The sequence below is a fragment of the Bison bison genome, unplaced genomic scaffold (genome assembly GCF_000754665.1).
Source record: "Bison bison bison isolate TAMUID 2011002044 unplaced genomic scaffold, Bison_UMD1.0 scf7180017864505, whole genome shotgun sequence".
Lineage (NCBI taxonomy): Eukaryota > Metazoa > Chordata > Mammalia > Artiodactyla > Bovidae > Bison > Bison bison.
In genome coordinates, this window is record NW_011495062.1 from 1,934,023 (window position 1) to 1,957,735 (window position 23,713).

The 23,713-nt window shown below is 47.0% G+C and overlaps 1 protein-coding gene across 1 annotated transcript in view; it reads left to right on the forward strand.

Annotated features, from left to right (window-relative positions):
* Nucleotides 1–23,713, forward strand: part of GALNT10 (polypeptide N-acetylgalactosaminyltransferase 10) — a 227,036-nt gene that overhangs the window by 165,409 nt on the left and 37,914 nt on the right. The window contains exons 6-7 of the mRNA XM_010829397.1: nucleotides 15,363–15,548; nucleotides 20,170–20,353. Coding sequence (XP_010827699.1) covers nucleotides 15,363–15,548; nucleotides 20,170–20,353 — 370 coding nt within the window. The remainder of the gene's footprint in view (nucleotides 1–15,362; nucleotides 15,549–20,169; nucleotides 20,354–23,713) is intronic.

Genomic DNA, 23,713 nt, shown 5'->3' on the forward strand with positions numbered 1-23,713 from the left:
TCCGTCTGTGGGATTTCCCAGGCAAGAATACTAGAGTGGGGTTGCCATTTCCTTCTCCAGGGGATCTTCCTGACCCAGGGATCAAACACAGGTCTGCTGCATTGCGGCCAGATTCTTTCCCACTGAGCCACCTGGGAAGCACACAGCTCTCATTAGACATCCCTTTTCTCCCACAGCCTCTGGTCCACACCACTGGGATGCTTTGCTCTCACTCTTCCCACCACACAACACCCAGGCTCACTGATTCCCTTTTCCTCCTCCCGAAGGTTCTGCCCAGAAATGTATTTTGTTACTGGAACATGCCCATGCACCTTTCACCCAACTTCTCTACCTCTCTTGCACACTGCCACTTATAGCTTACACACATGCCTCCCCAAAGTGAACTCTCCCCCCTCCCCAGGTATGCCATGGTGCTGACTTTTCCAGAAATATATGTATGTCAGGGGAAGATTTGCTTCTGGGGATTGGAACTCCATCAAAAGTTATCCAGTGTTATAGGAAATCACATCAATAGCAATGCAACTTGTGGTACCTAAGTTGCCAGTATAGACCTGCACTGGTCTTGTAATGTGAACCAATATGTGTTCAGTAAATGACACTCAGAACTGCAAGCACTTGGCTACTTCACTGTCTTCTTGTAGCCATTCCAGATATTTACATATTGAAACACATGTTACTTTATTATTTCTTCTCTGTATCACAGTTGGGGGATCATACAGAATTTTCCCCATTTAAGTGTTAAACACATTGTGTTATTTATGAATTTTACTTTAGGATATTAAAGGGGGGCATACAGAACAACTGTCACCTAAAGGGACACAGAGTAGGAGAGGGTTGAAACCCCTGAATCAGAAGGTGAGTCAGCCTAGTGTTGGCACCATGTTGCTTTTGATAGTTTGGGCCCAGTTCCCATAAATCTTCTGTGTCCTTGATCTTTTTAGCTGCTCAAGGCAGTAGGCCCATAGAATGCAAAAGCCCCATGCGTGCATCTGCCTAGAAGCTCTTAGGGTGAGAGGAAAGACACCTAAAATGTGCTCTCCAAAGTTTTTGGTAGAAGGAAGTTGGCCATTTGGGAGTAGTGACTTTCTCCAGCCATATGGTGTTCCAGAGATCTCAAATCAATGCACAGGAATTCTAGTAATGACCTACTGAAGTAAGCTATGCAGTAACTGTCCTGCTTATAGAACTGGACCCTCAGTACATTTTTATACATTCTTAGAAGTGTAATAACAATAACAACAATGTGGTCTTTTACAAAGAGCACTAGCCTCAGGGGTCAGGGGCCAGGGCCAAGGACCTCAGGGTCAAGTGGTGCATCTTCTTCTAACACTGTAGATTCCAGATGGTGCGCAGAGCCAGGGTTTCTCACACTGTGGTAGACTCATTGGAGAGTCATGAAATCACTTTGAGGGGTCATGACCAGCTTCTTTTCTTTTACTTTATTTTTTGGCAGTGCTGGGTCTTCATTGCTGCGTGGGGGCTTTCTCCAGTTGCAGACAGAGGGGACTGCTCTCTGGTTGCTGTGCATGGGCTTCTCATCACAGTGGCTTCTCTCTGCAGAGCACATGCTACAGGGTGAGCAGTCTCAGTGGTTGCAGCTCGCAGACTCTAGAGTGTGTGGGTTTCAGTAACTGCAGCACGTGGGCTCGGTATTTGCATCTCATGGGTTGTAGAGCCGCAGGCTCAGTAGTTGTGGCACATGGGCCTAGCTGCCCCACAGTGTGTGGGATCTTCTTGGACCAGGAACTGAATCCATGTCCCCTGCATTGGCAGGCAGACTTCCAACCACTAGTCCATCAGGGAAGTCACATGACCTGCTTTTTAGCAAAAGTGAAATATAAGAGGATAGAAGAGAAGAAAACATCTCACATCACACCTTGTGTTTCAGTTATGTGTATGTGTACCAGGTCTTGGTATAAAATGTGCTTCTCTTTATGGGTCGTAGTCAAAATATTTGAAGCCACTGCTCCCTGACATAGGGAATCAGAATCTCTGAGGCTGTCCAGGCAGCTGTGTGAAAACCGTTCCTCTAGGAATTCTTTGGACTGTGGTTTGAGAAGCCTTGCCATGAGCCTCTCAGGAGGTGTAATCATTTGTCAGATCTTTCTCACTTAAAGGTGAGAGGAGGGTCAGGGCAGGAGGGGAAGGGGAGGCCCAGCCAGGTGGGGACCACTGTGAGTCTATGGAGGAGAACAGGAGGACACCCATCCCCTCCACAGTTTTGCTCAGGCCAGGAAATAGTTTTGGATCCCTTGGAGGGTTTTCGTTTTTCAGTTATTCCAACAGGAAACATAGGCTTCTGTTTCTAATCATTTGGAGACCCTAAAACATCATCCTTTGGTATCCATGGGAAGATTGGTTAGAGGACCAACATCACCACCACCACCCCTGCTCAGATACCAAACCCGTGGACGCTTGAGTCTTTTATATAAAATGGCACAGTATTTGCATATAACCTTTATGCATCTGAATACTTTAAATCATTTCTAGGTTACTTACAATGCCTAATACAGGGTAATGCTATGTAAATAGTTGCCAGCACACAACAGATTCAAGTTTTGCTTTTCAGAACTTTCTGGATTTTTTTTTCTGAGTATTTTCAATCCATGGATGGTTCCATCCCCAGATGCAGAAACCACAGATACAGAGGGTAACTGTATGGTTACAATCACCTAGGTTTATTTCCCTGGGGTCACCATCTGCATTGTTAGATAATTGTCTCAAATGTTTGCATGTATCAGAATCACTTGGAGAGCTTGTTAAAAGTCCAAATCAACAGGCCCCACCCATCTGATTCAGATGGTCTGGAGTGAGGTCTAAGAATTGGCACTTCAAATAAGCTTCCAGATGCTGCTGCAACCGTCTGGGGATCACACTTTGAGAATCACCCTGTTAGATCAGCAGAAAGGAATGTGCCTGGCAGAGTTCCTGACACACAGCAGGAGTACAGTAAATGCTCTCGTGATTAAACTGAGCTAGGGACTTCCCTGTCAGTCCAGTGGTTAAGACTTCATGCCCCCACTGCAGGGAGTGTGAGTTCGATCCCGGTCAGGAAACAGATCCTGCATGCTATGCAGTGCAGCCAGTAAATAAACAAGTAAACGGAATTGAATTCTTTCTGTAAGAAAGGTCTTGACTAAGGGAGGGTTGCTTCACTACTTTTAGCTGTGCAGGAATGGCTGGTTGGCAGTGAATTGTAAGATTTTTAAATGTGTGAATTGTATGGTATGTGAATTATATCTCAATAAAGCTATTATCAAGAAGCAGAGGAGGAAGGGGAAAAGAAAGAAATGATTGTTTTTGTTTTTTCAAAAACACACATCAAAAGTAACTGTTATGCCTTAGAGTGTGTTATAAAAGACCTGTGTCAAAGGAGAATAAAAAAGGCCTTCTAGCTGAATTTGGAGGACCCTTTCTGCTCTGCCACTCTCTGAACTTCCTCCAAGGACTCTGGGCCAGAAAAAGTATGTTGCTCCTGAAGGGCTTATCTGCTTTCCTTTTCCAAACAATAAATGATGCTTCAATGCCTATACATTTCCCCTACAAAAACCTATCCTGGTGCAAACATAGCTTTCCTTCCTGACCTCTCTTTTTAATTTTCTTGCTGTTTATATTTACTTGTCTGAAAGTTTTCCAAGTAAGTGAAAGCCTGGGGGTAGACGATAGGGTGGAGGCTGTGGAATTGGAAACTGGTATCAAACCAGTCAGTCCTGAAGGAAATCAACCCTGAATATTCATTGGAAAGACGGATGCTGAAGCTGAAGCTCCAATAGTCTGGCCACCTGATGTGAAGAGCCAGCTCATTGGAAAAGACCCTGATTCTGGGAAAGATTGAGGGCAGGAGGAGAAGAGGGCAACAGAGGATGAGATGGTTGGATGGCATCACCAACTCAATAGACATAAGTTTGAGCAAACTCTAGGAGATGGTGAAGGACAGGGAAGCCTGGCATGCTGCAGTCCATGAGGTTGCAAAGAGTCAGACACGACTGAGCAATGAACAACAACCACCACCACCACCCACCTGGCAGAACAGAGAGACCAGGGACTTGGCAGGGTGGCATCGCTTCATATGGTTAATAATGCCAGCTTTTGGATTAGAAACACCTGGTCTGATTCCTGGCTGTTACCTACTAGTGTCTGGACATAGATTGGCCCAGAACTTTTCTGAGCCTGTTTCCCCTTCTGTAGCTCACAGGGCCTACCTTACAGAGTGGTTATAAGAATGAAATGAGACAGTGTGTATAGGTAACAGCACTTAACACTGGACCTAGGCACACAGTAAGCACCAAGCAGAAACCATGGCAGTGATGGCGATGATAAAGATGAGGCCCTAACTCACGTTAACAATTGACCTTTGGCTAGAACCACCTGAGTATCAAAACAGCACACAGGGAGATGGTTTTGCCTGCGGGGAGCCCTTCCCTATTCCAGATGGATTGGCAGTGCCTTAAAATACAGTGTCGAAGACTTAAAAGTGAATAAACCCATCTTGAAAGCAGATGAGCTATGACACTTGAATAGCCAGAAGCGCAGCAGATCTGAGACATGACCCAGAACACCTCGAAGTCCCAGAAGCCAGGCCAAGTGTAGGGAAGGCAGCCTCTCTCGCCGTGGCCTCTGCGCTATTGACAGCTCCGCCGAGGCCGGAGAACCAGTGGTGACACAGAGGTTTGTCTGATGCATGACATGCTCCGTACTTTCCCCAGCCCCTTCCTCTTCCTCCTCGTCCTCCTCTCTTCCATCTTCTCCTCCTCCTTTGGGGCCCAACCCGCAGGGCCCTGTCCCACGGGCTCGGCGTCCTGCCAGCACTGGGGAAACACCAAGCTCCTTTATCTTTGGTCCCCTCAGGAGTCTCTGCAGGGCTTGATATACCAGAGATTGAAGCTCTGGATTCTACTTGGGAATTAATTTGATTACACACAGGAGTGCAGCAAAGATTTCTGAACAAAGTAAAACTGGATTTGAGTCCCATCTTCACCACGTACATGGCTGGATGTGTAACCTTGGACCAGAGACGTCTTCTAAACTTGACTAACTTCATCTTGAAAAGAGGATGATGAACCGTGACCTGCTTCCTTCACAGGGAAATCAAATCAGATCAAATCAAATCAAATGAAACGATGGAAGAGGAAAGCATGTGGATTCAGCAGGGATTTGCAGATGCCTCTGGCCTCGCACCAGGCATGAAGGCCACACTGGCAAGCAGAGCTCGCTCCTCTGCCACCTAGAGTGGGGGGAGGCAGAGTCAGTCAGTGCACGGGAGGGAGCCATGACCTGAGCTCAGCAGCGGGAAGAGCAAGGTTCAGGGCTCTGGGCCCATCTGCCCTCAGGATCTGCCCTTGTCTAGGAGGTCAGGAAGGGCTTTAGTGAGGAGGTGTGACCCAAGATCTGAAGGATGAACAGGAGTTAATGAGGGGGATATGTGAAGAGGCTTGTACGTCAGCGATCCAGGCAGAAGGACTGGTTTGGACATAGACACTCAGGCAGAAGGGGTCATCATGGGGTCTTTGGACGCCGAAAGAAGGTGACATGTTGGGGGCTGTGAGGAAGGGGAGGATGAGGCTAGAGAGGGGACAGGATCAGCCACACACAGCCTGTCATCCTTGGGAAGGATTTGGGACCTTCTCCCGAGAGCCAGGGGGAGCCATGGAAGGATTTTAAGCAAGAGAGTGCAAGGGTGCCAAAGGGCCATCTACCTCTTTTCCCAGAGGCCACATGACTGCTGCGTGTAGACTAAAGACAGACAGGGGGACAGGGGGACAGCAGTCGTGACTACTTCCGTTGGCCACAGAGCACAGCCGTCCAGACAAGGGACAGCAGTGGCCTGGATTGTGGCCATGTTCTTGCTGTGTGTCACTGTTTCGATGCCAGTGTGTGAGACCTCAGCCTTCTGTCTCCATGTCCTCAGGCTGTAGCAACAAGGCACCACAGACCAGGCAGCTTAAAACAACACGAGCTTAATCCCTCACAGTCCTGGAGGCTAGAAGTCTGAGATCACGGTGTCGGGGGGCCACACTCTCTCTCGGCAGGTTCTCACAGAGGATCCCTCCTTGCCTCTGCCTAGCTTCCAGTGTTGCCAGCAACCCTTGGAGTTTCTTGGCATATAGATGCATCACTCCAGCCTATGCCTCTGTGATCCCATGGCCTTCTCCTTGTGTGTCCAAATTTCCTTCTTGTAAAGGATACCAGCCATCGGATGAGGGCCTGCCATAAACCTATATGACCTCATCTCAACTTAATTACATCTGCAAAGATACTATTAGGTCATATTCATAGGTTACTAGGGTTTAGGACTCCAGCATATCTTTTGGGGGTCAGCACTCAGCAACTTCTCGTGCACAGCTTGCCAGATAGAACCATCCTCAGTCATAAGTGCCCTTCAGAGCAGACAGGAGGGAGAGGCTCCATTCAACCCAGGAGCCAGGAGGACTCCTGCTCCCAGGGAAACACATGGGATACACAGGGAGGACAGAGGGAGCACAGGCCCTGGGTTCTGGTCATCACTCAGGCCTCAGCCGTCAAGAGATGTCAGGCAAGGCCTCCGCTTTCCTGAGCCTTGGTTTCTTCTCGTTACCAGAATTGATGATACCTGCCCTGCCATGCTCCCCTTGTGATGGCTTTGGGGAGCCCAATGAGATGACCAGCCTGTATTTTGTGAGAAAATACTGTGTGCCCAGCACTGAGATACTCACTGGGTGTGTTCCTAGGAAAGGGACAGCTAGTCCAGAGGAAGCTGTACTATCCTTTCCTGTTAACCACCCCTCTACACAACTGCTGCCTTTCCCCCTCTGAGAGCACAATGGGTATAAGCACAGACTCCATCAGCACCAGTATCATCCAGTGGGTGGGGTGGGGATGAAGCAAGAGAGGCCAGAAGTGACAGTTCCAGAAGCTGAGTGATGGGTCCTTGGGGCTTCTTTTTTCTGTTCTACTTTTTAAAATATGTTTGCAATGGTACTTAATTTTTTAAAAAGTTCAACAAGGAAGCCTACATACAGACTCTCGAACCAGATTGCCCAGGTTAAAATCTGAGACCTGCCACTTACTGTGTAGACCCGGGCAAAGTTACTAAACCTGTCAGCACCCATGAGTCCTCATCAGTAAAACAGGGATACTAGCCACGACCTGCCTTGTAGAGTGTTTGTGAAGATTCCATGAGTAAATACATGCAGGGGGCTTGGGTTGGTGCCTGGCAAGGTGCATACTAAACATTAGTGGGGATCATTAGTTACAGAAATAATGGTCCCAAAGGTCATTGTGTTGCTGATCCAAAGTCATCACCTTCAAGGGATCACACCATCAGCCTTGCAAATCCTCTAACTCAGCGGGGCGGTCCCCAAACTTTTTAGTACCAGGGACCAGTTTTGTGGAAGACAGTTTTTCCACAGACCAGGGTCAGAGTGGCAGGGGGATGGGTTGGGGATGATTCTCATAAGGAACACGCAACCTCAATCCCTCGCATGTGAGGTTCACAGTAGGATTTGAGCTCCTATGAGAATCTAATGCCACCACCACTGATCTGACAGGAGACAGAGCTCAGGCCGTAATGCGAGCGAGGGGGACTAGCTGTAAATATAGATGAAGCTTCACTTACTCACCCACTACTTACCTCCCGCTGTGTGGCCTGGTTCCTAGCAGGCCATGGACTGGTGCTGGGGTTTGTGGAACCCTGTTTTAGCTCATACCTGCCACTTGGACTCTGTCTTGGTTTGGGTTTCCTGAAGCATATCGTGAGATGGGCTGTGAGTGCAAGTGGTTAATTTGAGAGAGGCTTTCAGGAAACACCAGCAAGAGAGCAGGGAAGTGAGAAGAGGAAGTGGGAGGCAGCTAGGAAGGGCGCCTATGACAGGCACCAAGACTGGCAACCACGGTGACCCCACAGGGAGCCTACACAGAGCACATGCTCAGAGTTATCCCACCTGAGGGGCGAGGGGGCTGGGGTGGTTGTCTACACACACTGTGGTCCTTGGCTGAGGTACACCATGTAGGCATAGAACCCCAGGCAGCATCAAGTGCCGGTAGGTGGGAGGCAGGCAGGGAGAGAACAAAATGCTGAAGAGGTATGGGCAAAGCACGCAGAACCCACTTGTGGGCACTCTGATCCATGCTCTGCAAACACCTGCTGAAGGCCTTGCACTGATGGGGGCTCACCTTAGGATCAACCTCACCCCTTGTTGGATAGCTCTGACTTATCCTTATATTAGGAATTGTTGTTCAGTCACTCAGTTGTGTCCGACTCTTTGCAAGCCCATGGACAGCAGCACGCCAGGCTTCCCTGTCCTTCACCATCTCCCAGAGTTTGCTCAAATTCATGTCCATTGAGTTGGTAATGCCATCTAACCATCTCATCGTCTGTTATACCCTTCTCCTGCCTTCAGTCTTTCCCAGCATCAGGGTCTTTTCTAGTGAGTTGGCTCTTCACATCAGGTGGCCGAAGTACTGAAGCTTCAGCTTCAGCATCTGTCCTTCCAATGAGTATTCAGGGTTGATTTCCTTTAGGATTGATAATAAGGGCAAACGCAATTCTGTTTTGCTTTCCAATCAGAGCAGCCCCTGGAATGGGCACGGTGCTTCTGTGGTACAGGGCAGCTGCCACCTTGCTGCTTCAGGCCAGACATCTCTCAGCCCTGGCATTTTCACACTGAGCCACTATCTGGCCTCAGAGTCTTTCTTAACACTGCTTTAGCTACCCATTACAAACCTATGAGTACAGGCATTTCCGTGACGCCTGTTTGCCGTCCTTGCCCTAGGGTTTATGAAACTGGGGGGAGCCAGAGAGTGGAAGACTCACTATATGATTCTGGGCAAGGCATTTAACTTGCCCTAGCTGTTCCTCTCTGGGTAGAACAGAGGAGTTAACAGAATGGAGGCAGAGATGGGCTTTGATGTGGCTGGAAGAGCCAGCTCTCTTACAGTCAGGGGTGGGTTTTAGATCTTGGCCTCATCATTTATAAACTGTGTTCTTTGGGTAGGTCACACCACCCATTCTGAGCCTCACGGTGTCTTTTCATACAAGACAGGACCGTAGTATCCCCATTTGTAGTGGTGTTGTAAGCAACGGAGATTATATATAGAGAGAGAGCTCCATGTGTGAGCAGAGCCTCAGTAATTGTTCCCTGTAATTGTTATCATCATAACTATCATCATCCTCATCTAAAGTCCCTTCCAGCTCGAAAATTCTATGACTTTATGAGATGTCCTCATCCAAGAAGACGGCATGGTAAAATAAGGCAACAGTCCTGATTTTGTGTAAATGTTCTTTCTAATACGGACAGGAGGAACATAATTGCCCCTAAATAATTGCACCGACTTTGCCACAAGCTGTCAGAAGGCCTTAATTGGTCCATCTGTAATGACTGCGGCCATCTGCGTGCAGGGTGATTTAGCGGTGGGTCTCTGCCGGAGCGGGGCCCTCATGATTAGAGCCGGACGGGGCCATATATCTCCCTCTGATGGGAGTAGTGGTGTGTGGTATAGAAGATTAGCTCATCCTCATGTTAACGACCGACCAGTTGAACCTAGCCAAGAAGAAGCGCTGGTCACAAGACAATGACTATGGATTTTTTTTTTTTTTTAAGGTAGTGTTCCTGCCCTAACAGCAGCCTATCTGGAGCGTGATCGTGCCTCTTGCTATCATGTCTCGCTTCCCAAGAAAGTCTCTTTTGGAAAGATTTAGTCCCTCAATTAGGGCGAATTGATTTCTGCTCTCTACAGAGCCACTGTTCCAAAGAGAAGTGGGGAAGGGCAGGAGGAGCCATATTAATCTTTGTGAGCAAGCGAGAGGCAACCTGGAGTGTTTTTCAGCCTTGCAGCCTGGGGTTGTATCTGGAGTTAATCTTTCCTCTGTGTATCTTTTAATTGTTCCGACTTGCGAGGTGCCAGACAACACAGCACAAAACACACCTCATCTCTAGTCCTTACGTTTCTGAAGACTTAAATCAAGTGTTTCCCCAAGTGCACCAGCATGAAAGTGATTTTAAGTGGTACCTAAGATGATCTGAGGTGGCTCTGAGACTTTGCATTAAGTAACGTTGACTCATAAGGAGAGTACATTTTATCTCTTCAGATCTCTCTTTCATTTCCTCTGATTACCTCCAATGGAAGGTCTCGGCTGGTTACCCTTATCTCCCTTCTTTAAAAAGAGGGAATCGAGATCTGGCTGAAACCTAGTAACATTACTTTATCCTTATTACTTTGGCTTTTTTAATTCATTAGCTCTTTATCACAAATGGTACTGATTTTCCACTTATAGTGTTTAATGTTTCCTTTTAAAATAAAATTAATTAAGTAAAATTATTAGCTTGAAAAAAAGTGAGTTGATTTAAAAAAGAAAATCTTAAGGAAGTTGTTGTAAGGTAGGTGGAAGTGGCAAAAATCATGCAGGTAATATGATGATGAGAGATTGGGAAAACACAGCTAGAGAGGGGGAAAGCCTCCTGTTTCTACGGCGAACCAAGCAGTTTCCTGGCTATATGACCTGGGGCAAGTTTCTAAGCTTCTCTAAGGATCAGTTTTCTCATCTGTCAGATGGGAAGACTTGTGATGCAGAGTCAGTTCAGTTCAGTTCAGTCACTCAGTCGTGTCCAACTCTTTGAGACCCCATGAACCGCAGCACACCAGGCCTCCCTGTCCATCACCAACTCCCGGAGTCCACCCAAACCCATGTCCATTGAGTCAGTGATGCCATCCAACCATATCATCCTCTGTTGTTCCCTTCTTCTCCTGCCCCCAATCCCTCCCAGCATCAGGGTCTTTTCAAATGAGTCAGCTCTTTGGATCAGGTGGCCAAAGTACGGGAGTTTCAGCTTCAGCATCAGTCCTTCCAAAGAAATCCCAGGGCTGATCTCCTTCAAAATGGACTGGTTGGATCTCCTTGCAGTCCAAGGGACCCTCAAGAGTCTTCTCCAACACCACAGTTCAAAAGCATCAATTCTTCAGCGCTCAGCCTTCTTCACAGTCCAACTCACATCCATACATGACCACTGGAAAAACCATAGCCTTGACTAGATGGACCTTTGTTGGCAAAGCAATGTCTCTGCTTTTGAATATGCTATCTAGGTTGGTCATAACTTTCCTTCCAATGAGTAAGTGTCTTTTAATTTCATGGCTGCAGTCACCATCTGCAGTGATTTTGGAGCCCAGAAAAATAAAGTCTGACACTGTTTCCACTGCTTCCCCATCTATTTGCCATGAAGTGATGGGACCGATGCCATGATCTTCGTTTTCTGAATGTTGAGCTTTAAGCCAACTTTTTCACTCTCCACTTTCACTTTCGTCAAGAGGCTTTTTAGTTCTTCTTCACTTTCTGCCATAAGGGTGGTGTCATCTGCATATCTGAGGTTATTGATATTTCTCCTGGCAATCTTGATTCCAGCTTGTGCTTCCTCCAGCCCAGCATTTCTCATGATGTACTCTGCATATAAGTTAAATAAGCAGGGTGACAATATACAGCCTTGACGTACTCCTTTTCCTATTTGGAACCAGTGTGTTGTTCCATGTCCAGTTCTAACTGTTGCTTCCTGACCTGCATACAAATTTCTCAAGAGGCAGATCAGGTAGTCTAGTATGTCCATCTCTTTTCAGAATTTTCCACAGTTTATTGTGATCCACACAGTCAAAGGCTTTGGCATAGTCAATAAAGCAGAAATAGATGTTTTTCTGGAACTCTCTTGCTTTTTCGATAATCCAGAGGATGTTGGCAATTTGATCTCTGGTTCCTCTGCCTCTTCTAAAACCAGCTTGAACACCTGGAAGTTCACGATTCACATACTGCTGAAGCCTGGCTTGGAGAATTTTAAGCATTACTTTACTAGCATGTGAGATGCGTGCAAATGTGTGGTAGTTTGAACATTCTTTGGCATTGCCTTCCTTTGGGATTAGAATGAAAACTAACCTTTCCCAGTCCTGTGGCCACTGCTGTGTTTTCCAAATTTGCTGGCATATTGAGTGCAGCACTTTCACAGCATCGATGCAGGCTATGAGTTTATGAATCAAGGGAGATAAAATATGTGAAGCTTCTTTGCAAATCATAATTTGCCTTCCCAGTGAAAACTATTCATTTTTATACAGGGTTATAAAAATCAAAGGCTCAGAGGGTTTTGGATCAAGCAGTTAAGGGGCCCTGGCTTTACTGTTAACTGTGGCACCTTCCCTTCTTTGGACTTAATTTCTGTCTATAAAATGAAGAGACTGAACTACTCCAGTGCTCTCTAGGCTGGCTGTGCATCAGAATTATCTGTGGGTCAAGTAAAACCAAAGATCCTGATGCTTCCTTCAGTCTCCCAGATCACAGGGAGGATCCAGGCAACTATATTTACAGTCAGCTCACAGGTGATCTGGCCACATCCCCTAAATCAGGGGGACCTGTCCAGCTCTAAGCCCTGGTGGAGTGAATTAAGAGCAAGAATGTCTGACTTTCTTACTCCAGCATACTCTTTTTTAAGGTTCATTCATATTATTGCCATAGCTCATTCTTCTTTATTGCTGAATAGTATTTTCCCTGAATGGATATACTACATTTGATTTATCTGTTCTTCGGTTGATGTGTATTTGGATGATTTGATTTTCACTTTGGGGATATTATGAATATTGCTGCTATGAACATTAGCGTACAACTTTTCGTGTGGATATATATGTTTTGGCTTTTATTTTAATTTTTAACTATTTATTTATTTTTGGCTGCACTGGGTCTTTGTTGCTGCACATGGGCTTTCTCTAGTTGTGGTGAGCAGGATCTACTCTCTAGTTGCCGTGCATGAGCTTCTCACTGCGGTGGCTTCTCTTGTAGCGGAGCACGGGCTCTAGGGCACACGGGCTTCAGTAGTTGTGGCTCATGGGCTTAGTTACTCCATGGCCTATGAAATCTTCCTGGACCAGGGATCAAACCCATGTCCCCTGCATTGGCAGGCAGATCGTTAACCATCGGGCCACCAGGGAAGTCCAATATATATTTTCATTTCTCTTGGAAATATACCTAGGAGTAGAATTGCTGGGTTATATGGTAACTGTGTTCAATTGTTTGAGGAACTGCCAGACCGTTTTCCAAAGTGGCCACACCATTTTATTACACTCCCATAGACAGTATATGAAAATTCTTATTTCTCTACATCCTTGTCAATACTTGTTATTATCTTCCTTTTTCATCATAGCCATCCTAGTGGATGTGAAGTATTAATAGTATTTCATTAAGATTTTGATTTATATTTCCCTGGTGACTAATGATGTTGAGCATCTTTTCGTGTGTTTGGCCATTTCTGTATCTTTTTTCAAGAAGTACCTGTTCATATATCCTTTGCCCATTTTTAAAAATTGAGGTAAAATCCACATAATGTAAGGTTAACCATATTAAAATATGTAATACTCATGTTAAAGTACATGATTCATTGGCATTTAGCATATTCATAATGTTGTGCAACCATCACCTTTATCTAGTTTCAAAATATTTTTGTCACCCCCCAAAGGAAACCCCATACTTATTAAGTAGTTCCCCTCCACTCCAGTTCACGGTAATCACTGATCTGCTTTCCAGGTCTGGATTTACCTAATCTGGACTTTCGTACAAGTGGAATGCTATAAAATGTGATCTTTTGTGTCTGGCCTCCTTTACTTAATACAATGATTTCTAGGTTCGTGCACGTTGTGGCATGTATCAGCACTTCATTTCTTGTTATATGGATATATTCCACCTTTGTTTACCTATCTGTGCAATAATGGAAATTGGGGTTATTGTCACCATTTGGCTGTTGTAAACAATGTTGTTGTGAATGTTCAAGTAATCAGTAGATTTTTAGCTGTGCTGGATTCCTTGATCCCTTGCATTTCCATAAATTTTTGTATCAGCTTGTCAATTGTCAATTTCTGCAAAGAAGCCATCTGGTATTTTGCCAGGAACTGAGTCAATAAATCAGTTCGAGGAATATTGCTATCTTAACATGAAGTCTTCTGATCCATGTACCATGGTATGTCTTTGCTTTTAATTAGGTCTTTAATTCTTTCAACAATGTTTTGTAGTTTTCAGAGTATACAGTTTGTACTTACTTTGTTAAATTTTAATTGGTATTTTTACCATTTTAATTGCATTTTCAAATTGCTAGCAAATAAGCTAGCCTATAGAAATACAGTTGATTTTTAAATGCTGACCTGTATCCTGAAATCTTTCTAAGTTTACCTGTTCTAGTTTTTTGTAGATTTCTGAAGATTTTCTGTGTAAGCAATCATTTCATCTATAGTCTTTCCAATCTTTATACCTTTTCTTTGTCTTACCAATTGCACTGACTAGGAATTCTAGAATAGTGCTTAAGTAGAAAGAAAATGGAAAGCCTTTCTCCTGATCACAGGAGCAAAGCATTCAATATTTCACCATTAAATATGATATAAACTATAGGTTTTTTGTAGCCATACTAGTTTTCATAAAGGGGCCTAACCCTAATTAAAATCAAAAGACACTAATGTTAAAGCTGGCATTTTTAGTAGAAAGAGAATGTCTTTGAGATTTATTTATAACAGCTTTTCTAGGCATGGGCCAGAAGCCAGCCTACATTAGAATAAGCAAAAAGAGGAATTGGTTGTCATATGTAATAAGAACAACTAGGAGTCTATCTGCTTCAGGCACAGGGAGATCTGGAGAATCAAAATGTTATCAGGATAATGTCTCTCTTCATCTCTTCACTGTCTTTTTACTTGTTGACTTCAGTCTCAGCAGATCCTCCCAGCATCTCTCATCACCTCATTTTGCTAAAGATGTCAGAAGCAGCTCCAGACTTAGAGCCAACCAACCTAGTAACTCTAGTAAGAAAAATGGGCCTCATTGTTCAATAGTTCGGAAAAAAAAATTCTCAGGATTCATTGTTTGGACCAACTCAGGTCACATGTCCATCCCTGAACCAATCACTGTGGTCAAGGGAATGGAATGCCCTGATTGGCCAGGCCCGAGCCACACGCTCCACCTGCTGGGAACTAGGAGATGAGGTCAAACCCACCCAAGTCTGGAGGACTGAGAATAGGAGGGAAAAGGTAGTTTACCCCAAAAAAGAATCAAAGTATTGTTGCCAGGAAAATGAGGGAATGGATCCAAGCCAGACATAAATCACAGCTGCTAACTCTGTCATACAGAAGTTCTCTCTGTGTTGCAAGTCTGGCACTAACACTGGCCCTCTTTAAACTTCAGTTTCCCCCTTTGCAGTACACAGGTGGTGCTTCCTGCCCTTGTTGGCCCCATCTGAGAGACCCAGTAAGACAGTGTACCAGAAATCTGTCTAAACTGTAAAGTGCAGTGCACACGTAAAGAAGGGGGTCACAAGAATGATTACTCAGCAATTGTTCTTACCCACCTATCCATCTTTTCTCTACTCTCTGTCTTGCAGAACACCTGAAGAAACCACTTGAAGACTACATGGCCCTTTTCCCCAGCGTGAGGATTCTCCGAACCAAGAAACGGGAAGGACTGATCAGGACCCGAATGCTGGGAGCCTCAGCTGCAACTGGGGATGTCATCACATTCTTGGACTCACACTGTGAAGCCAATGTCAACTGGCTCCCCCCCTTGCTAGGTAAGGGAGGCTTGCAAGGTGAAGTAGGCAGCCTGGAGTGTGCCAGTGGCCACCGGCCCCACCTTTTGCAGGGAGTCACCTACCGGGCTTCCCTTGCCTGCCTGAGATGCACCCAGCACTGTGCCGGGTGCCACGAGGGTGTCAGATCTTCAGGGGTGCTCAAAGTGACCTTACGAATCCATGCAGTCCTGCCCCTTCATTTTACAGAGGAGGAAGCTGGGACTTTGATAGGGGAAGTGACTTGCCCAGTGTCATAAAGCACGTTAGTGTTAGTGATATGACTGCTTCTCCCAAGTTACTTCAGGTGTTATTGGAAAGCAAGCCAAGACTGCCTACTTACAAGAACTAAATCTTAGCAGTAGGCATCTTGATTTGATGATGTAAGGGACATCATCGAATCAACTCAGAACAGTGGTTGTTCATTGCATTGCTACTGTGAGCCAAAAAAGCTGTAAGCTTTATCTCCAGGCCTCACAAAACCACACCAGGTCCAAAGTATCCCTTTTTTATATTAGAAGAGACGGAAGTTCTGAGATAATGAGTGACTCGCTAGTTCCCTTGGGCAAAAAGTGTCAAAGTCCCCATCTGTCTGACTCCAGAGTGTATCCTCTTTCAGGATTCCATACTGTCTGCCTAAGTTCATTTGCTCCTCAGGGAGTTTCTGACAGCTGTCAGGGAAGAGGTCCAGACAGGGGCAGCGTGATCCAAGAGTCCATTCACGCACCCTTGTGGGCAGGAGGGAGACCTGAAGCCAGGCTGCCAGGCAGTGAGGTGCCTCATGGCTGGTTGAAGAACCAGATCTGAATCCAGAGGTACTGAGCTTTGAGGAAGGCAGTAAGCTGCTCCCAATAGGTAGATGCTGAAGAGGAAATCCCCTAGTGGGGCTGGTGGTCAGGTGAGGAACAGGGATGGAGGCAGATTGGGGAAAATCTGTCAGTCCAGAGAGAAAAGTGAAAGCCTCAATAATAGATGAGTATGGGAATTCCCTGGTGGTTCAGTGGCTAAGGCCTTTACACTCCCAATGCACCAGGGACCCGGGTTCGATCCCTGCCCAAGTCAGGGAACTAGATCCTACATGCTGAAATTAAAAGCTCCTGAGTGCCAAGTCCTGCATGCAATAACTAAAACCAGGTGCAGCCAAATAAATAAATAAAATTAATTTGCAGGGCAGCAGCGGAGACGCAGACATAGACACAGACTTGTGGAGCCAGTGGGGGAGGGAGAGGGCGGGGCGAATGGAGAGAGCAGCCTTGGCACGTACACCCTCCCATAGGCAACACGGACAGCCGGTGGGGATTACTGTATGACACGGGGAGCTCAACCCAGTGCTCTGTGACAGCCTAGACAAGGGAAAAGAAAAAAAATGGAGGAATATGCTCTCCATTAGAGAAAGCATAGAGAGCAAGGAGGACTCAAGATTAGGGCAAGCTTGAGCATGTATCAGAATCACCTAGAAGATTTGGTAAAACACAGAGTGCTGGGCCCGGCTCCAGAGTTGTTGGTTCGGGAGGTCGGGTGGGGCCTGAGAAGCTGCATTCCTGACAACCCCTGGGTGATGCCAGTGCTGCTGGTCCAGGGACTACACTTCAGGGAGCACTATTTAGGCCCCCATGCAGAAGTGAGGACAGAAAGCAAATCCTACACCGATTAATGGGATAACCCAGCATATTTGTTTCCTAACACAGATCAACATGAAACTTTAGTATGAGATTATATGCTTCTGGCCCCAAGGGTCCAGGATCCCACTGGGTTAAGACATAACCCAGATTTTTCTGGTAAACTCTTTATTTCATTAAACTCAGAGGTCTAGATCTGCCTCTCATGACTGAAAGAGAACAAAAAAGGGAAAAAAAAACCAAAAACCTCATTCTAAATACCCTAATTTATAGTCCTGAAGGAACATCCCATTTGGTGGGTCATTCAGTGACTCATAAAGAGAATGAAGTGGTAGGCACGATGCTGAGCTTGTGGTCCAAATAGCCTTAACTCTGTTTCTATTGAAATATATGAGGGTAATTTTCATAATCTACAGGCATACATGGAAGAAATACTCTTCCTCTTTTTTTCCTTTTTCCAGTAGAAATGTGAACCAGTGGTGTAGATGTAAAAGTCTGTCCCTGCTAATATGAACAGCTGATATAGCCCACCTTGGCTTTTGTATCTGAAGCCATAAACATGCACAGTTCACTCTGCCTTCTTTGGAGAGTAGGCATTTCTGAGCCTGAGAAGGATTTAGCCCTCCCTTCCCCAAAGGCAAGCCACTCTTGATCATCATTTTCTTCATTTCTATCATCACCATCATCAGCAGCATCATGCCTCTGCAAGTCCCTTATCTTTTTAGGCCACAGCTATGTTTGAAGGTGACAGTTATATGGTAAAGGACACAGGCCAGGCATTATTATCCACGTACAGCAAATAAGAAAACTGAAGGGCAGAAAGAATGAGGCTCCTGCTTCTGAGCTGCTCTCAGCAATCCTGGGCACAGAGGGCAATCCTGGGCACAGAGGATGTCAGCAGAGAAGGGGTCACCTGCTGGGCTAAGCCTCTTGGCCATATCATCCTGCTTGTTCTTCACAGAGACCCCACGTGGTAGGTGCTATCTTCCTCCGTTCTGTCAGCCAGGAAACCGGGGTTCAGAGGCACTAGATAACCTTTCCCAAGGTTATACTGTTCATAGGTGGCAAAACCAGGGTTTGGGCACCCTATCTCCAGGTGAGAACTGCACCATGGAATGCTGCCTGTCTGATGCCGCCGCCTTGACCTCACACTTCCCACAATGAGCCGGCATCCAGCAGAGCCTTGTTTTCTCAACCCACACCCTCCCTGGAAGGGAGGTCCCTCGCACAGCCATGAAGAATTAGGAAGGGAAGTGAAAGTCACTCAGTCGTGTATAACTCTTTGCGACCCCATGGGCTATGCAGTCCATGGAATTCTGCCAGCCAGAATACTAGAGGGGGTAGCCTTTCCCTTCTCCAGGGGATCTTCCCAACCCAGGGATTTCACCCAGGTCTCCTGCATTGTAGACAAATTCTTAACCAGCTGAGCCACAAGGGAAGCCCAAGAATACTAGAGTGGGTAGGCTTTCCCTTCCCCAGCGGATCTTCCAGACCCAGGAATTGAACTGGGGTCTCCTGCGTTGCAGGTGGATTCTTTACCAACTGAGCTATCAGGGAAGCCCTGTTAGTTAAAAGGGCCCTTCCCTAGATCTTTCCCCAAGAAGATTCTTCAGCTTCCTTAAAAATTACTAGGGAGCCTTCCACAGGGCAGATCCAAGCTCCACCCCAGGAGATCCTGATTCAGCGGGCCTGGGGCAGGCCAGCCCTGGGGGGTTGGGGGAAAACACTTAAACACACCCTGCGTGCTTCTGACACTGTTGGTTCCAGATCTATTCGTGGGGACACAGTGTCAAAAGCACCATTTTTCAAACTTTTATGACCGTGTGCCACAGTTAGAAATACACTGGGGATCTGTCAGTCCATTACACAAATGCACACACTGATGCAGTATGACTGAAATATTTCCAAAACAGTGCTTTCCCTCACCACCTAGAATGCACCCTGATATTCAGTGATTCAATGTTTGACCCACCTATGGATTGTGTATTGCAGTTTAGAAAGACGAAACTTCCGCTTTCTCTCCTGGAAGAAAAATCCACTGTATAACTCAGTGAGTGAAGCTTGGGCCCTGGGCAGCTTCCAGCCTACCCTGGCCCTACCAAACTCCCCATTCCAAGCCTTGAACTTGATCCCTGGCCTAAGCAGCAAGGCAGCCCAGCACAGCCCACTTGCCCCGCGTAGCAGATTTTCTGCCCCAGTCACTGGCTATCGTCAGGGCTTCTTGGCAGAAGGCTCACTGGAAGGCAGACAGTGAATTTTGTAGAGTCTGCGTCTTTCTGGCTTGAAAGGGACTTAGAGCCATTTTGAGGTTAAGACCCCCATTTGCCACCTTGGATCGCCTTGCAGGCAGAATTCCTGCATGGCCAAGGTCCACCAGGCCCTACTTGTCCTGAGGAGCTCATGGGATAGTCCTCTCACTCATCATCAGTTCCGACTGTTGGGAGAGGGGAACTGGCCTTTCTCGCAAGGACCATTTGTCCTCTGACAGCAGCCAGGAGGGGTTGGGGAGCTTCAGGGACAGGCGGTCTGCCATGAGGGGTAAGTGCTAGGGTGCCTGGATGCTGGGCCACAAGTCAAGTTAAGAATCAGAATGGGGAGCCTGGCAGGGCCAGAACAGGGTCCTTCCCAGAAAGAAATTAATCTCTTTCCATAACAGTGCTGAGTATGATAGGAACCTGTGCTAAACATCTTCAAACGTTAACTGTATCCAATACTCCTGCGACCAGAGCCTCTTCTCCCCATTTCACAGAGGAGCACACTGAGGCTCGGAATGTTATTTGTGTTGCTGATCCAAGAACCCATCGTGGATGGCAGGATGGGCTGGGAGCCCTGGTCCATCTTACCTAAAGCTTGCACTCTTTCACCCTCATGGAGTCTCAAACTCAAGAATTCAGAGAAATCACCCAGGAAACATGTTAGAAATGTGAATAAGTTACAGAGCAGGATCATGCAGGTAGCTGCTTTCCCATCTAGCCTCCCTAACAGGCATCTCTTGGCTTCTTCAGACCGCATCGCTCAGAACCGCAAGACCATCGTGTGCCCAATGATCGATGTGATTGACCACGATGACTTCCGGTACGAGACGCAGGCGGGGGATGCCATGCGGGGCGCCTTTGACTGGGAGATGTACTATAAGCGGATCCCCATCCCTCCAGAACTGCAGAAAGCTGACCCCAGTGACCCATTTGAGTAAGTATGAGTTACCCAGGCCAGCCCCAGTGGCTGACCCCAGGGACCCCTCCTAATGCACGCAGAACTCAGGATCGCCACCTCCCCCAAAAGTCCAGTGTAGGGGGGTGGGGTAGACCTCCCCAACCAGAAGCACAATCCCTCCCAGCTTGTCACAGAGCTTTGGCTCATGGACCACCAAGCTGGTCACTTCTTCTTTGTCTACCCCAAGACTGGCAGCGGGGGCGGCAAGCCTGGCGCCAAGTTGTAGTCGTCACCGTCCCCGCTGTCATTGTCATTGTCACCACCATGTTGGTGTTTTCAGTTGCTAAGCTGCGTCTGACTCTTTGTGACCCCATGGACTGCAGCATACCAGGCTTCCCTGTCATTCACCATCTCCCGGAGTTCAAACTCATATCTGTTGAGTCGGTGATGCCATCCAACCATCTTATCCTCTGTCACCCCTTTCTCCTCCTGCCCTCAATCTTTTCCAGCATCAGAGTCTATTCCAATGACTTGACTCTTCTCATCAGGTGGCCAAAGTATTGGAGTTTCAGCTCCAGCATCTGTCCTTCCAATGAATGTTCAGGGTTGATTTCCTTTAGGATTGACTAGTTTGATCTCTTGCAGTTCAAAGGACTCTCGAGAGTCTTCTCCAGCACCACAAGTCACCACCATTTACCACACATTTTCTAAGTGCCAGTGCAGTGCTGAGCACACTACACACTGATCCTTTTAACCCCAACAGCCATGTGTAGTAAAAACTATCATCCGTGTTTTCCATGTGGGGACACCAGGGCTCCACGAGGAGCCTGTCCAGGTCCCACAGCTGTGAAGGGGCAAAGGCTTAATGCCATGCAGGTCTGACTGCCCCTGGAGCCAGCTTTCCCATCCATCCTCTTGGAAGTATCAGGGAAGTAATAGTTTGTCCCCCAGTGGAAGACTGGGAGCATGGGACTAGACCCATCACATCCTGGAATGTGAGCACTGGAGGGAACCAACAGGTCATGGGCTCCAAGCCCTTGCAGAAGAGAAGACTCGGGTCCCAGGACAGGGAAGGCTTCCCTGGGCACACCATGGGCTAGCAGCTGAGCCTGTCCCTGTCTGGTCCCCCGAGCTCCAGAAGGGTCTTTCTGACTGAGGGAGTCAGTCAGCTCACCATCCCAGCTGTCACATGAGCCCCTCCAGCTCTCCTGCCAGAGGTGTGGGAAGATCTCTGGGCGTGAAGCCGAAGTCCAGCCTTTCCTGCTGGATTAGTTTGCTGATCAGTTTCCTAATTATCACTGCAGTAATAACTTACCACATCTTACTGGTTCATCAAAACAGCACAGATTCATTCTCTTCAAGTTCTGGTGGTCAGAAGTCTGAAAGGGTCCTCCTGGACTAAATCACAGCGTCGCTGGGCTGTATTTCCTTGAGATGCTCCAGGAAGGGACCTGTTCTCATGCCCTTTCCAGCTCCCAGAGGCTGCTCTAGAGAACACCTGGATGCTGGGAAACATTGAAGGCAAAAATAAATAAATCTTTAAAAAATCCAATTTATAAAAAGGAGGAGGAGAAAGAAGTGTGAGGAGGAAGAAGACGAGAAAGAGGAAGAAGGAGAAGAAGAACCACCACTACCCGGGCTGTCCCCGAGTCCAGTAGCACCAGAGTCTCTGGGTGGGGATCCAGCCATCCACTGGGTGATGCTGACACGTGGACACAGTTGAGCACCACTGGCCCAGATGCTTCCCAAGGGACACTCCATCCTTTGTACCCTCCGATTCCTTCCATAAATCTCTCTTCTGTATGAGTTTTGTCCTAGGCTACAAAGAAATCCTGGTCATTTTCTGCACTCCTCCCTACGGTGCCCAGCAAGTGGGCACGCCACAGGCACAGTGCCATGTCATGATATTTGAAAGACACTGGCTCCGGTGGCAGCTCATCCACTTACAAACTACATGCCCTTGAGCAGAGTATAGAGCATTTCTGAATTTCAAATTTCTCCTTGTGAAAAGAGAGCTAGTAATAGGGCTTTGTGAGAGCTGGAGATAGTGTTGGTGAGATGAGTGGCACCCACTGGACGCTTAGGACTGTTGTAATTATGACTGTTGAACATGGCAGGAAACAGACCAGGCTGGAGAAGAGGCCTCCCTCTGGAGGCAAAACCCTTGAGCATCCAAAATGCCTCACAGCTAATATCCTGCCTTTTCCACAGCCCCTGCTGCTGGCATCCACCCAAACTGATATTTTTGTGCAGTCTTAGGTTTGATTTTCCATGAAGCACTGAGTCAGAACCACTCTCTGCCCCTCCAGGCATTACGGCTCCAGCCAGAAAAACCCAAACTCCACAACCTTCATAAGACAGAAGAAAGCTGACACTAATAACACCTTACTTTCCTACAAGACTGAATGCTTTCAAAATTATAGCAGCAGTGTGAGCTAGGGAGAGTAGCTGTACGTCCTTGTGTAGATGGGGAAACGGGCTCAGAGAGATTAAGTCAGTGCTGCCCTGGAGAAATACAGTGCGACTCACATATGTGCTTCTCAGTGTCCTCAAAGCCACGTTTAAAAAAGATAAGGAGAAGCAGATAAAATTCATTTTACTACTCCCATTTTATTTAACCCAGTATGTTTAAAATGTTCTTATTTTAACATGTGACCAACACTTTGAAATTATTAATGAGATCTTTTCTGTTCTTTTTCTTCATATTAAGTCTGGGAACTCCAGTGTGTATCTCACACTGCCAGCACCTCCCAGTTCAGACCGGCCACACTTCGAGTGTCAGTAGCCACGTGTGGCCCCCATACTGGGCAGCGCAGGATTCTGGGGTTACACTCTCTGTCCCAGGTCCCACCGTGGGTTAGGGAGAGCTGCAGTTGGACTGAGGATTTCCTTGTTTCTGACCCCAAGTTCTGTTCACTCATCGCCTACTTCTGGATTGTTCCTTCCCAAGAGGAAGCAGTGTATTATAGCTACATGGGGTGTGGCCGCAGCACAGATTGGAAGCTCAGATCCCAGAGGTGCTGCTTGGTAGCTGTGGAGCCTTGAGCACGTCACCTGTCAGGACTCTGGTTTCTGCGTGCATAAAATGGGGTAATGATAACAGGGCCTCATGAGGTCAATGGGAGGCATAAATTCATTTTAGTAATAAATTAGTTCAGTGCAGCAGTGGGCAGACCCGAGCCCTAGAAGGATCCAGGGAATCCCTCCTGAGGGTCCCCTCATGTGCTGTCCAGGCCTGTCTGCTGCAGGAAGCCTGGCGAGGCAGGTGGGGCACTTCAGTGCTTTCCTAATCAGTCCACTTCCCTGAGCGTGCGGTTCCCAAGGCCAGGAGGGTTGTGGAGGCTGCTTCTGCAATGGATTTTCTTTATGTATGTGCGTGCCAGGCCACTCAGTCAT